Source organism: Phragmites australis, chromosome 6, assembly GCF_958298935.1.
Source record: "Phragmites australis chromosome 6, lpPhrAust1.1, whole genome shotgun sequence".
NCBI classification, from domain to species: domain Eukaryota; kingdom Viridiplantae; phylum Streptophyta; class Magnoliopsida; order Poales; family Poaceae; genus Phragmites; species Phragmites australis.
Window position 1 is genome coordinate 31,898,782 of NC_084926.1, and position 15,003 is coordinate 31,913,784.

General features: G+C 44.1%; 1 protein-coding gene across 1 annotated transcript; it reads left to right on the forward strand.

Moving 5' to 3' along the window:
• The first annotated feature begins 13,500 nt into the window (after nucleotides 1–13,500).
• LOC133920588 (uncharacterized) lies at nucleotides 13,501–14,506 on the forward strand. The gene is made up of 2 exons (XM_062365191.1): nucleotides 13,501–13,825; nucleotides 13,920–14,506. The coding sequence occupies exons 1-2, from the start codon at nucleotides 13,642–13,644 to the stop codon at nucleotides 14,261–14,263; spliced, it is 528 nt and encodes a 175-aa protein (XP_062221175.1). The 5' UTR covers nucleotides 13,501–13,641; the 3' UTR covers nucleotides 14,264–14,506.
• Nucleotides 14,507–15,003: the final 497 nt, after the last annotated feature.

The window sequence follows — 15,003 nt, forward strand, 5'->3', positions numbered from 1 at the left end:
GATTCGCTTGCAGGAAAAACCTTCTTGACGAGGTCAACCGCGTCTTGGTACAGTTGATAACCACGAAGTAGTAGTGTAATGGTTGCGAGAGTTCTAGATCTGTTCTGGTCAGAGCTTTGGATCATCAACGTCGAAACTCCACCAAATCGACTTATCATATTACCTTTGAAAGATCATGCAAAATTAGCATCACACTTCAAGCTGGCTCAGCCTAAGATGAAGGCTACAACACATAAGTTTTTCATATCCATGGCAAAAAAAAATAGATGGGGCATCGGATCCAAAGCCAAAATCAGATTACGAGCACATCAAGGAAAAGCCTTACCTGAAGAAGGTCTCAATCAAACAGTTTATTGCCGAAACCGAACTTACACAAGACCAAATTCTTGGTCGGGAAGACAACATTGCCTTTCCAGAGCTTAGATGGGAGTTTGAGTTGGGAAAACCACTAGTCAAACCAAATGTGATGGTCAACATGTCCTATCAAATGCGGAAATTCTATCAGTGGTATATGACAGAGATGAAAAAGGGTAGAGAAATTATCGGCACCAGGTACAAAGATGAAGATTTCCACAACTGCCCCGACGTATTATGGCTAGAATTCAAGGAACTTTACAATGTTTACCAGCTAGATGCCCTCGACCAATCTATCATGATTTGCTGGATATTGTAAATGTCTTAGATTTACATTCTTATACCATTTAATTTCATCTCTAACTTATTTCTTATGTAGAATAGAGGTACAGAAATGCAGAAAAGAGTGTATTTACAAAGTTGGATTCCTCTACCTAGCACTTATCAACGAAAGGCTTATCAAAGATAATCCACATGAAATTGAGATCTATGCGTGGAAGGCTATGGTCAAGCTATAATACAAGACATACATACTTTTACCTTACACCTTTATATATGTGTTTTCTTACATGCTCATTCTACTCTTTTATGCGAACTTGATGTTAGGACTAACATAAATATTTGCAGGTATCACTGGATCTCTTTGTCATCCAGCTCGACATGAGAAAGATCGTTGTATTTGACTCGTAAAGGAGACCACAAACACAAATTTCAACATGTAAAGGGCTGGCTAAATAGGTTAAGTCGATCATTTCATTATTCGCTCTGTTAATCTTCCATTCGATTGAATCTAAGTCTAGTAATATTATTCCTAATCATGCAAAGGACATTCATGCAATACTATAAGTACAATGTTCAATTCCATCCATACCAGAAGACCTTCACTGCCCAAACCAACTTTCTAGTACATACGTAATATTCATGTCTCAAATTCCTACAAAATGACTAGTTGCATGCCGCTAATGTTTCATATCTTTTTTTTTAGTGTAACAGACAGGAACATGGCAAAAAATTTTGTGGCTTCCATGTATGTGAGTTCATGCACACATTCACTGGTGACAGGGTGCTCCAAGATGATGCAGAGGTATGTAAATACATATTGATGCGACCTTCTCAATTTATACGCATGTTATGTAGGATTAATTTCTACAATTCTTCTAATAACAGGTAATCAAGTTGAACACATGTAAACTTCTGCAACATCACCTCAATGTCAGTCAAGAACAACTTATTGGGTTCATCAATGATGATGTGATACATCCAAAAGGTGAGTTTTATGAATCGTCATATAAAGTGCTTCCTTCAATGAGCACTCGGGACTTGCTGAGTTCAACAACTTCGGGTAGCAACAGAGGTTGAACTGCTTATTTGTTTCGCTTGCATGAATGTTTCAAGTGAACTATGAGATTTCTGAAACAAATTGTGAGTTAGAGAGTTTAAGCTATCTATCCCAACAAAACAAGAACATTTGTGAATGACATGTTAATCGTGTATGTATATATGTGATCTGTGAATGAAATATATTGAGGTACAAACATATGTGATGAATTGTGTATGTATATGTATTGTTTTCTGAATATATTATTGCTGACAATAGTTGTACTGAGCGGGGGGGGGGGGTGGGGGATTATCAATGCCGATTCATGTAATGGACCGGCAATGATAATCCAACTATCACTACCGGTTAATTACGTGAACCGGCAGTGATATTTGGATTATCACTGCTGATCCATTATATGAATTGGCAGTGATAGTTGGGTTATCATTATTGGTCCATTACATGAACCAAAAGTTATATATATAATCATTGTCACTTAATTACTACCGGTTAAAAAACTGGCAGTAATGATATTTTTGAACTGCCAGCGATGACCATTTCTATAGTACTGACTCCTCGTTTGAGTCAAGCTTAGATGGAGATAAGGTGGGCTATCTCTTGCGGACATCACATGAATTCGATTTGGAGAACTTACAGGTGATCTGCAGTTCAGAATCGGATGGATTGGGCACATATTGTTGTTGACATGCTCGTGTTAGATGAGAAGTAGAGGAGGATGGTGAGAGAAAGGCGGCGGTGCAGCGATAAGTCTATGGCGTCGTCTCATGTGAAAATGGGTTGCTAGTGGCCTTCGGCCCACGCACAACACAAAAGAGAGATCAAGAGAGAGAAGAGAGGAGACGGGACAAGGATGTGATCATGGCCTAGAGAGAAGAGAAGGGAGAGAGCGGGAGAGAGGGGAGGGAAACGGTCGACTGGGCTGGTTGATGATGGCCCGTGCGGGGAGAGAGAAAGGAGAGGAAAGAGGAAGCAGGCCGGGCTAAGGAGGTGATCGGGCTGAAAGAGAAGAGAAGAAAGAGAGAGGAGCGAAAAGAGATTTGGCCTAGAAACTTTAAGATTTCTGATGATGACTACTAGATAATTACCATATTCAGGCACCCCTAGGGTTTCCCATAATTCTCAGGGCATATCTCTATATTTGGGAAAGGGATCTTTGGATGAAAGGTAACTACCCGTAGGCACCCATGGTATCCTATAAATAAGAAAGTTTATCTCCTAGAACAGGAAGGAAGACTCCAGAGGACGTACAACACCCCTATATATATGGAGCCTAAGCCCCCTAAGAAGAGAAGATAAAACAAGTGAATAGAGAGCTCCACAAGCAAGACAAGCCAGCAAAAGCAAAGAGGAAGCCACTGACTAGGTTTAGATCCATCTAGGCTAGCCACACCCCCCTTGTAACAAGCTCAAATCAATACAAGATAAATAGGACCTAGGATTATTATCCTTAGGGAGGTTCAAACCTGTCTAAAAACCCCTGACGACTTCACCCCTCCTACCAACAAACTGGTAATCGACCGGGAAAACTTCGATGAAGAACTTTCTAGGGATGATTCTAGCGATGAGGTAAGTTGCTTTATGGATCAATGCGCTAAGAATTATCGCATCGAGTTTGAAGCACTCAGCTGCCAAGACAGTCGTGAATGCCCTATTCACCACAAGCCAAGATCTTCCCCTGCAATTTCTGACAACATGGTTTACCGAGACACCTATCCGGAGCAATCTGATGAAAAATCTATGATGGATCTGCCATCAAGCCGGTTATGCAAGCCTTCCACGGTATAATACCTAAATCTTCAGCCACTCCCATTGGCTAGATATCACTCCCTGTTACCTTTCCTTAACTCTACTCTTGCCAAGTTCGTGGTAGCTACGCATTAAGCTTACCAATGCATGGAGATACCAGGACCCAAAGGGATCATCACTATTTGGGGTTGCCCTAAGGAAAGTCTCTATTGTGAAAAGCAAGTCTCGACATGGCATATCAACACCAACCAAGCAAGGAACCCAAGAGCTCAAGGATCAAGGTGAACAAGAAGCCTCAGTCATAATCACGACCACAATGCCTCGAGATGCAAACCTAGAAACTCGGGGGTTGGGTTCCATGACTAGTTCAGAACCCATGTAATAGTGTCTATGCTACCCCCGAAGTAACAAGGGTCATTGATTATCGGTTTAATCTAGTTTGTATTGTTTAGGTTTAAGACTTTAGGTCTATAATAGCTTGTGGGTCGTTAATAAGTTATTTAAGTCCCAACCATAAGTACTAAAAGTACATTAGTAATTATAAAGACCATATTGCTTAGGAAGTTGTTTGAATTCTTTTCTTGCCTTACTCGTCTTTCTATGCATCCTCATGCCCGACCACGGGATAAGCCGCTTCTCGAGTTCCTCATCCCAAACGTGCACCTGGGGTGGCGAAAAGCTTTTCTGGACCCAAAGGCAATATGAGCTCTTTTCTCTTTATTGTGCTTTCTATTTAGACTGCCTATCTGGAAAATTCTTCCAGGCAGACAGTCGGAGGCTTAACAAGTACTAGGTGCTGGAAATCAAAAATGACATATTGTGTACCCTCTAAAAGAAATTCTAACAAGAAGGAAAGATCATTATGTTGTGAATTCAGGTTACGAAAAGGCTCCTTATCACGTTGACCAAGGGCTATGATGCCTCCCACTCAAGCGAACCTAAGGCTACTCATAATGAGCGCTCTGATGAGTGATTAACGCATCCCAAACTAATCGAATGAAGAAGTCAGTAAGGAGATCACGATATGCTGTCGAATGCATCTAGCACGAAGTATACCCATCAAATGCAAAAAGCATTTAAATTCCTACAAATCTACCAAGTTATTTATTACAAATTGCAAGGTAGAGTTTTAAGGCAGGACAACTTTAATGTCCTCGAACAAGATATCAGCGTGGTACCAGTAAGCTCTTTGGTGCTACCATGACTCGAACATCCGCAAAAGATCCTTTAAACCTGGAGATCTGGTTTTATGACTCGTACAAAGCAAAAGGTAACATCAAACAAGCTATCTCCGAAGTGGGAAGGTCCTTATCGGGTGGTCGACTCTAACCGACCAGGGTCGTATAGGTTAGTTACGGAGGACGATCAAGTCTTTAAAAAATCTTTGAATATCGACTAACTCCAAAAGTTTTATGTGCAAGTACTCAGAGTAAGTTTACACTAGTAAAAGTTCACATTTCCCGTAAGGTCGTTTGAATCTCTTTGTGTTTTTTTTTTATCTTCCCTAAACTAAAAGTCTAGCACCGTAAGATGGGTACATAGGCGGTAAGCCACAATCCGGGTACCTCTACCTATTGTGCGCATCCAGAGAAGCCTGAGAAAGGTCACACAGGAATCGACTTCAGGAAACAAGAGTTTCTATGACCAAAGAGGAAGTATGAGAATTTGATTCTTTTCTCTTACCCCAGTCGGCGAATTCATAATGGTCGGTCGATAGTTTTTATATTATTATCTTCTACATGCTATCTGAGTTTTCTTCCCAGATAACCAGTTGGGGCTGGATGAATACTATATACCAAGAGCTAACGACAACATATTGTGTGTGTGCCAAAGTGACTTCCTTCGCGTGAAGACGATGTTCTAAGTTACGACCTCACACGATGTGACAAAGGTTCCCCATCGTGTCCTCAAGTGACCAAGGGCTACGATGCCTCCCACTCACGTCGAACCTAGGCTGATCCGATTAAGCTCCTTGATTAGTAACAAAGTCATTCTACCCTAGCCGGAATCAAATGAGAGAGATGGACATAAATGAAATTTTCCATAAGGTTGGACCTCATGTTATAATTCCTCTAAAATTCCTATGAAAGAAGTCATTCCATAGGATTTTCATATGAACTTGACAAGTCCATTCATTTGTTCCAAAGGATCCTTATAGGAAAAATTCCTAAGGATTGAAATCCTCCAAATTCCTATAAAAATCCTACAATCCAAAGGAGGTTGTAATAGGGTACTTCAAATTTGCATGCACCATTGAGCGCACTATAGACTGACTACTAGTCAGTAGATATTTTTCTCTCTCTTTGCTCAATCTCTTCTTCACATAGCCAAAAATCTGATGTGACTAGCTGATATGTATTGTTGAAGATGCTCTAAGAGAATCTCCAACAATTATAGTCAACTGCTAATTATAAAAATTATTTATGTCATCTATAGATAATACATTAAATAACATTTCCAATGAATTAGCTATATCATTTCCTCATAATTTAATGCGGGTCCATGTGTAATAGGGTATTAAAAGTCTGTATATGTATTAGAATACGTTATGAATTGACTACACGTTAGTAGCTAATTTTTTCTCTCCTCGTATTAACTCTCCTCTGTATAGACAAAAATATGATATGAAGATACTTATAGCTAGCTGACTGGAGAGTTGGTTCTGGTCCACGCTGCGCACGCAGGAGTCCCTCGCCGGCCTCCGCGCCAGGTACAGCGTCCCGGAAGGGTTCGGCCTGCTCACCGCCGGCGCGTCCCAGGCCGTGTGCGACCCGCCGCCAAAGCCGCGCGGCGCCAGGGGGCGAGGCACGTCGGCGGTGCCGGTCTGCGTGTACGCGCAGGCATTCACGGCGGGGATGCGCCTGCCGCTGCACCCGTTCGTCACCGACGCGCTCGCCCACTACGGCATCGCGCCATCGCAGCTGGCGCCCAACAGCTGGCGCGTCCTCATCGCGTTCGTCGTGCTCTGCCACTTCTGCGGCGCCGGCGCTGCCGGTGTTCCACCACTTCTTCGTGTTGGAATTGATCTCGGCTAACGTATCCTAACTAACGAGACCGAAATAGCAGCGATTCCGTACGCGCCATGATTGGAGGTGCAACCAACTCTTGGTTGCGGTCCCGAGTCGAGCAGCGCAATATAAATAAAGGGTCCCGGCGCCTCTCGGTGAGTATGAAAATCCTGTGAGGTCCCAAACGCCCTAAAAACTCTTCCCGATCCTAAAGAGCGCTGAATCGACTCGAAGATCGTCGCCATTGCAGCAACTGATCAAGAACCGAATAGGTTCTCCAGGTTCCGGTACGTGTTCACGCTTCTGCATCAAATTGGTGTTTGATTTAGGGCTAATGATATTGTCTAAGGCTTACTTATGCATCTAACAATAGTACCAGAGCCATCTTTAGCCCTAATCAGACCCCTATTAGACTTAATTATGTTTATTGATGACCAATTAGTCCTGAATGATCATGTCTAAGTATAATTGATGTCAATTAGGTTCGGCTAATGTTAATTAGGGCCTTTTTTGATTAAGTTTTAGCACTGTTATTCTCAATTAAGCAAGTTTAGGCCTTGATTGCTTCTGTTTAAAGCTTAAATTATATGAATTAGTCCAAATTAGTCTCGGATTATACACTCATTCATGTTTTTAAAGTTAAATTCTTCCGATTTGATCATGTTTATGTGCATGCTTGTGTGTTTTGGAGCTTTGTTTGGGGCAAATAGATAGGTTTTGAGCTCGGGTAGCATTAAGAAGGAGGGGATTGGGGAAACTCTACCACACATCCTAATGAACATCCCCATCCCCCCCCCCCCAAATCCGACTCAACATCCCCAAATCCGAGACTCAAAATCCCCAAATCCAATCCCTAAATCCCCTAATCCGCCCCCCATTCTCAGGACAATCACTAAATTAGCGGGGATAAGGTTGAGTCTTACGCTTTTTGGTCGGCGTTGCCCGTCGGCTTCTTCTCCGGCGGGATCCCCTCCTTTTCCTTTCGGTTGCGCGCAGATCTTCTGGTTGGCGACGTCTTCTCGTCTCCACCGCTCGTGCTTGCACGTCATCTCTTCGGCGTGCTCCTCTTAGGTCGCCGCGCGCACATGCTCATGGTCCGCACCACCGAGGCTTTAACCGACGGAGGCACGCGCTTCTTCCCCACGCGTGCGCTCCGGCGGGTAGACCCACGGTGGGGCATTCTCTCTCTCTCTCTCTCTCTCTCTCTCTCTCTCTCTCTCTCTCTCTCTCTCTCTCTCTCTCTCTCGGGCGACCGGCGACCGTTGTCGGTGCAGTCTCTCTCTCTCTCGGCCGGGCCGGCGATTTCTGTCGCCGGCGATCTCACGAGTCGGGCGGATTTTTCGGGGAGGAAAATGTTTTTAGGGTTAGGGTTTCAGCCGACAGCGTTTTATACTGGGCGATTTCGTTGGCCTGCCGTTGATCGCGATGGACGGCTGAAAAGCTCCGGGCCGGCGCGCACGCAAAGAAAAAATAGGCCGGGCGCGGTGGCTGGGCCACGCCTTCGGCCGGGCCGGCGCGCGCGCGAAAACAAAAGGGGCCAGGCGCGGTGGCTGGGCCACGCCCTTGGCCGGGCTGGTGCACGCGCGAAAATCAATTGGGCCGTGCACTGTTTTTTGGGCCGCAAGGCAAGTTTTTGGGCTTCTTTTTTTTCCAGAATTTCAGTGATTTATTAATGTTTTATCTTTTATGCACTGAAATTTTCATTGAAAACAGCCCAAAATTAATAATGTTTTATGCACAAAAATTATGATTAATTCTCTGGTCGAATTGGATCCAACGGGAAGATTTTTTCGGAGAATTTTACGATCAATTTATATAGGTTCATAATTACTTTCTGACCAAAGTTGACTGTAATTATGTGCTATTTTATGTATTTATTTAAATTATTTTCCGTTTTCTGCCCAACGGTGATACGGATTGGAGTTTTATTTTTGGCATGATTTTAATCAGACTAACGTAGGGTTATTTTCATGTATTATTTTCTTATGATAAATTCACTAATTTGGCCCAATTATTCTCTCCAGCTCTTAACGCTTCCTCTATTGCCGCCACTATTGACGGCATAGAGCAACTCACGGGCAATAATTTTCCTGCTTGGAAAGCTAAGGTGACTGTTGTCCTTGGTGTTTTAGGCCGTGTTTGTTTGAGCTTCTGCTTTTGAGCTTTTCTGAAAAGTTGTGCTTTTGGCTTGTCTGAAAAGCTGCTTTTGGAAATAGGTTGTTTGGCTTCTACAATAAATTTTTGGCTTCTCAGCACATAGCTTCTCAGAGAAGCACATCTCAGCGAGCTTCTCAGCTTTAGTTCATTTTCCTCAGAAACAGGCTTCTGGCTTCTCCAGAAGCCACTTCTCCAGAACCTCGTTTGTTCTGGCTTCTGGCTTCTGCCAGTAGCAGAAGCAGTTTCAGAAGCAGCAAACAAACACAGCCTTAGACCTGGACTATGCACTCAGGGTTGACGCTCCCACAGCTCCCGCCATTGGCGTGGAAAATTATGATGAATTAAAGAAAACTTATGATGCACTTTCTAAGAAGTGGGAGCGGTCCAACCGCATGTCTCTTATGATAATAAGGAACTCAATATCAGATGCAATAAGGGGAGTTGTTTGTTTATTTAAACCTATTTTGTTTGGATTTGCGATCCCAAACTCAGAAAAAACTAAGACGTACTTGGCATCTGTGGAGGAGCAATTTAAAGGCACCTCCAAGGTTTATGCCAGTACACTGGTTCAGAAGCTTCTCAACACTAAGTATAATTATGGGTCCGGTGGCATAAGAGAACACATCATGATGATGACAGATATGGCTGCCAAACTCAAGGGCATGGATATGGAAATCTCTGTGGGTTTCCTTGTCCACTTCATTATGACCTCTCTCCCTCCTGAGTTTACTCCTTTTAAGATAAATTACAACACTCAGAAAGAGAAGTGGAGCATGAGCGACTTGATCGCAATGTGCGTCCAAGAGGAAGAGAGGGTGAGGGCTGAAAATAAAGATTTTGTGAATCAAATAAGCAGCCCCAAAAATAAAAGAAAATTTCAAGGGGATTTCAAGTCTAAGAAGAAGTTGCATTTCGTCGCTAAACACGACAAGGCAACACGGAGGGCGCCCAAGGCATCTGCTCCTTCTGCTCCTGCCTCTCAAGAATCTAAAGATGACGGATGCCACTTCTGCCACAAGAAGGACCACTACCAAAAGGACTGTGTTGGTTTCCTGAAGTGGCTTGCAAAGAAGGGTAATGATTTCATAACATTCATTGATGAATCACTTTATGCTGATTTTTCCCTTAATTCATGGTGGATTGACTCAGGTGCCACTGTGCACGTTACCAACTCCTTATAGGGATTCCTTACCGCGAGAACATTAAGAAAGGGGGAGAGAAGTCTTAGAGTGGCCAATGGGAAGGAAGCTCAAGTTGAAGCTATCGGATCCCTTCCATTAGTTCTTAATAGTGGCTTCACTCTTAGATTAAATAATGTAGTTTATGTTCCTTCTATGAGGAGGAATCTCATTTTAGTTTCGATGTTAGATGATGATGGTTTTCATTGTAATTTCGGAGACAATAAATGCATTCTTAAATTTAATTCAGATGTTATTGGTCTTGCCATCCGACAAGACAAACTTTATATGCTTTCTCTTAATGAATCCTCTGTGACGATGAATGTCTATGATGTAAGCCATAAGAGAAAGAGAAGTATAATTAATAAGACTTCTCCGAAACTGTGGTATTGTCGTTTAGGCCACATTTCGAGGGGGAGAATGGAGCGTCTCATTAAGGAAGAGATTCTCCAACCCTTAGACTTCTCCGACTCTGACCACTGTATAGATTGCATTAAAGGAAAATACGTTAAGCAAATAAAGAAAGGGGCCACTCGGAGCATAGGATTATTAGAATTAATTCACACGGACATATGTGGTCCTTTTCCTGTGACATCAGTTGACGGTTTTGATTCTTTCATTACCTTCACTGATGACTTCTCCCGTTACGGTTATATCTACCTCATTAAATATCGATCTGAATCTCTCGATAAATTTAAGATATTTAAGGCTGAAGTAGAAAATCAGCACAACCTAAAGATTTAAGTAGTGAGATCGGATCGCGGGGGAGAATATTATGGGAGGCATGCCACATATGGGCAAATCCCTGGTCCTTTTGCCAGATTCCTTCAGGAAAATGGCATAGTAGCCCAATATTCTACACCTGGTGAACCTCAGCAAAACCGGGTAGCTGAGCGACGCAACCGCATGTTTATGGACATGGTGCGAAGTATGCTCAACTATTCTAGTTTACCAGTTGAAATGTGGATGGAGGCACTTAAGACAGCCACACACATTCTTAATCGGGTTCCCAGTAAATCAGTTCCAAAAACACCATATGAATTATGGACTGGAAGAAAACCCTCTTTAAAGTATTTACGCGTGTGGGGCTGTGCAGCTGAAGCTAAAGTCTTTAATCCACATATTGGGAAATTAGATCACAAGACAGTTAGTTGTTACTTTATCGGGTATCCAGAAAGATCAAAGGGATATCGCTTTTACTGTCCAGATAGGATCACTAAGTTCGTAGAAACAAGACACGCTGTGTTTCTTCAGAACGGGGATATGGAGCCAAGGGAAGTTGATCTTGAAGAAAAACGGGTTTATGTTCCTACTTCGCTGATACAAGAGTCACACATCCCTATGCCTCAGGTGGTTGCACCTTCAGTAGAAACTAACGACAGTACACCCCCTGTTGAGGTCTCTGAAATTCCTAATGATATACCTAACGATGAGCCTCAGCAGTCCCCTGCAGTACCCAGTCCTTGTCCTGTAGTGCATAATGAACCGATCAGGAGATCACAGCGTGACAGGAGACCTGCCATCTCGAATGATTATGTTGTTTATATGAATGAGGATGTTAATGACATAAGGAAGACAGAAGATCCCAACTCATATAAAGAAGCCATGATGAGTAAGCATTCGTCTGAGTGGCTTAATACCATGAATGACGAATTAAAATCTATGAGCGATAATGATGTGTGGGACCTAGTAGAAATTCCTAACGGAGCCAAAACAGTAGGCTGTAAATGGGTCTACAAAACTAAACATGACTCTAATGGGAACATCGAAAGGTTCAAAGCAAGGCTCGTAGCTAAAGGCTTCTCACAAAGAGAAGGAATCGATTATAATGAAACTTTCTCTCCTGTATCAAGTAAAGATTCTTTCAGAATAATTATGGCGCTCATAGCGCATTATGATTTAGAGTTGCATCAGATGGATGTAAAAACGGCATTCCTTAATGGTGACTTGGAAGAAAATGTTTACATGGCTCAGCCAGAAGGTTTTGTCATGAAAGACAACGAACATTTGGGATGTCACCTTAAGAAATCAATTTATGGTCTAAAACAAGCGTCTAAACAGTGGTATCTCAAGTTTGACAAAGTCATCAGAAATTTTGGCTTTAAAGAAAATGAAGTTGACAACTGCATTTATATAAAGTTTAAAGGGGAAAAATTCACCATCTTAGTTTTTTATGTGGATGATATCTTATTGGCCAGCAGTGATAAGGATATGCTGTTTGAGACCAAGAGATTTCTTTCCTCTAATTTCGATAGGAAGGATCTCGGTGAAGCCTCTTATGTTCTTGGCATTGAAATTCATCGAGATCGGTCCAAAGGAGCATTAGGTTTGTCTCAAAAGGCATACATTGACAGAGTACTAAATAAATACAATATGCATAAGTGCTCTGCCACGCCTGCTCCTATTGTTAAGGGCGATAAGTTTGGGACATATCAATGTCCAAGGAACCAATATGAAATTGATCAAATGAAAACGGTTCCTTATGCTTCAGCTGTCGGAAGCATCATGTATGCTCAAGTATGTACACGCCCTGACTTAGCTTTCGTGACCGGGATGCTTGGCAGATATCAATCAAATCCAGGACCGGACCACTAAAAAGCCGTTAAGGAAGTCCTTTGCTATTTGCAAGGCACTAAGAACTACATGCTCATATTTAGATAATCCGATAACCTTGAAGTCATTGGTTATTCGGATGCAAACTTTGCGGGGTGTGTAGACACTAAGAAATCCACGTCAGGTTATATCTTCACCCTCGCTGGAGGAGCTATCTCGTGAAAAAGCTCAAAACAGACACTTACAGCATCTTCAACGATGCAAGCTGAGTTTGTGGCATGTTATGAGGCTACCGGGCAGGTTGTATGGCTAAAGAACTTTATCCCGGGACTAAGAGTGGTCGATAGTATTGCAAAACCACTTACATTATACTGCGATAATCAATCCGCAGTTTTCTATACGAGTAACAACAAGTCGAGTGGTGCTGCCAAACACATCGATATTAAGTATCATGTTGTGAAAGATAGAATCCAGGATCAGACAATAAGTGTCAAGTATATAAGTACTAAGCCAATGCTTGCGGATCCGCTTACTAAAGGCTTACCACCCCATATTTTTTGTGATCATGTTGTCGGCATGGGGTTATTGGAAAGCCTGTGATTCTGGATAAGAGGACCATAATGCAAACCAACTCCCATTAGGAATAATGATTTTTTTTCCATTTCAAGATGAAATAGTGTGCTATGGGTTTTTGGGTTTCAGTGGCATTTAATTAGCCGCTGTAATCTTTAGCCTTGGTGTATTATTTCATTGAGAGTGGGCTTATGATGGTAGCCTTACGATCAAGGGGGAGAATGTTGGAATTGATCTCGGCTAACGTATCTTAACTAACGGGACCGAAATAGCAGCGATTCCGTACGCGCCATGATCGGAGGCACAACCAACTCTTGGTTGCGGTCCCGAGTCGAGCAGCGCAATATAAATAAAGGGTCCCGGCGCCTCTCGGTGAGTATGAAAATCCCGTGAGGTCCCAAACGCCCTAAAAACTCTTCCCGATCCTAAAGAGCGCTGAATCGACTCGAAGATCGTCGCCATTGCAGCAACTGATCAAGAACCGAATGGGTTCTCCAGGCTCCGATACGTGTTCACGCTTCCGCATCAAATTGGTGTTTGATTTAGAGCTAATGATATTGTCTAAGGCTTACTTATGCATCTAACACTTCGCCATCGCGCCGCTGCCCAAGGCCAAGGGCTGGTACTCCTTCCGCGGCAGGGAGAGTGTGCCGGCGCTCTTCACGGGGCTCCCCACCTCCAACAAGGCGTGGAAGGAGGAGTTCCTGCTCGTGTCGCCACCGCCGGGCGTGCCATGGCGGTGCCCCGTGCGCTGGGGCGTCCCGTCCAAGGAGGCCCTGAGCGACCCGGTGCTCACCGAGGGGAGGCGGCCGTGGCGCGACGCCTGGCTCAGGGCCAGGGCGTCGTCGACCTCAAGACGTACCTGTCAGAGAGCAACCTCGTCGCCGCTAAGATCAGCCGCGCGCCGGCGTGTCATGGTACGTGCGCATCCATCCATGTGCAGGCACATTCCAAGAGCTGAATTTGTGGAGTACGAATGAAATGTAGCAATCTTTGGTTATGTGGGTGCAGGGACGGAGACTTCCCGCGGCCAACCAGCGCCGGCGGGCAAGAAGAGAAAGGCGCCTGCTGCGGCGGCTGTTGCTGGTGGTGTTGGACCTAGTGGTGAGGTCCTTCGTTCACAGCTGGAGGCGAAGGAGAGGGCTCTCGCGCAGGCCAAGGGCCAGATCAGCCGGCTGGAGGAGGAGCTGGGCAAGGCAAAGAAACGGGAGCTCGCCGAGGCACGCCAGGCGCTGTGTTCGCGCGGCAGCTCGGGACCCATGTGCTCAAGGCTGAAGGCAGCAAAGGCGCAGGGGGCGCAAGCGTCGCCGTGGCGCCCAGTGATTCGCACCGTTCGGCGCGGCTGCTCCACGTGAACCGGCGATCGACGGCTATCGTGTTTCACTAGCATTTGGTATTTTGAGTAGTTCGCTACAGGTTTCTGCATGACCAGTGTTACAAACAAACACCACTTCAAATTATGCACGTGATCAAATATCATTAACAATATTAACTGCTTTTCAGTTATCATTCAAAGGACACCCATTCTATACTGAATCGATATATTTATGCCCTTTGAATATGTATATATATGTGTAAAATCATCAATCAAAAGAACAATGCTGACTCTCTACAATACTACTCTAACATGTCATCAGCACTAGTTTCACCACTGAGTAACAACACAAAACAAAAAGAGAGGGCTGAGGACTCAAAGGTCTCTCCCAGCACAAAAGGTAAAGAAAGAAGATGGCTTCACCTTCATCCACCACCAGAGAAGTCCTTCGATGCCTAATAAATTTGGAGGCGGCAGTTCTACGGCACATCTCGCCACTCGGCCAACTATGTGCTCGTCGTCGTCGCCATCGCCGCACTCGTACACATGGTCCTCGCCGTCGTGGCCACCACCATGGCCCTCCAAGGGCTCTAGCAGCCCCTGCAGTGACTTTCGCAGCCACTGTCCCCGCCGGCCCTCCACCCACGATGGCAGTACGCAGCGGCACTGCACCTCTCTTCAACAACACTTCGGCGGTGGCATCCGAGGAGGAGGAGGAAGATCCGGATGAGCGTGTGTGGATGTACTCCTCAGAGTATACTCCACTGTCTCCTCCAATGG

Bases quoted from the DNA above. Each gene is read 5' to 3' on its own strand.
- LOC133920588 (XM_062365191.1), top strand. From the start codon at position 13,642: ATGGCGGTGCCCCGTGCGCTGGGGCGTCCCGTCCAAGGAGGCCCTGAG. The intron at 13,826-13,919 runs GTACGTGCGCAT...ATGTGGGTGCAG, and splicing joins CCGCGCGCCGGCGTGTCATG to GGACGGAGACTTCCCGCGGC.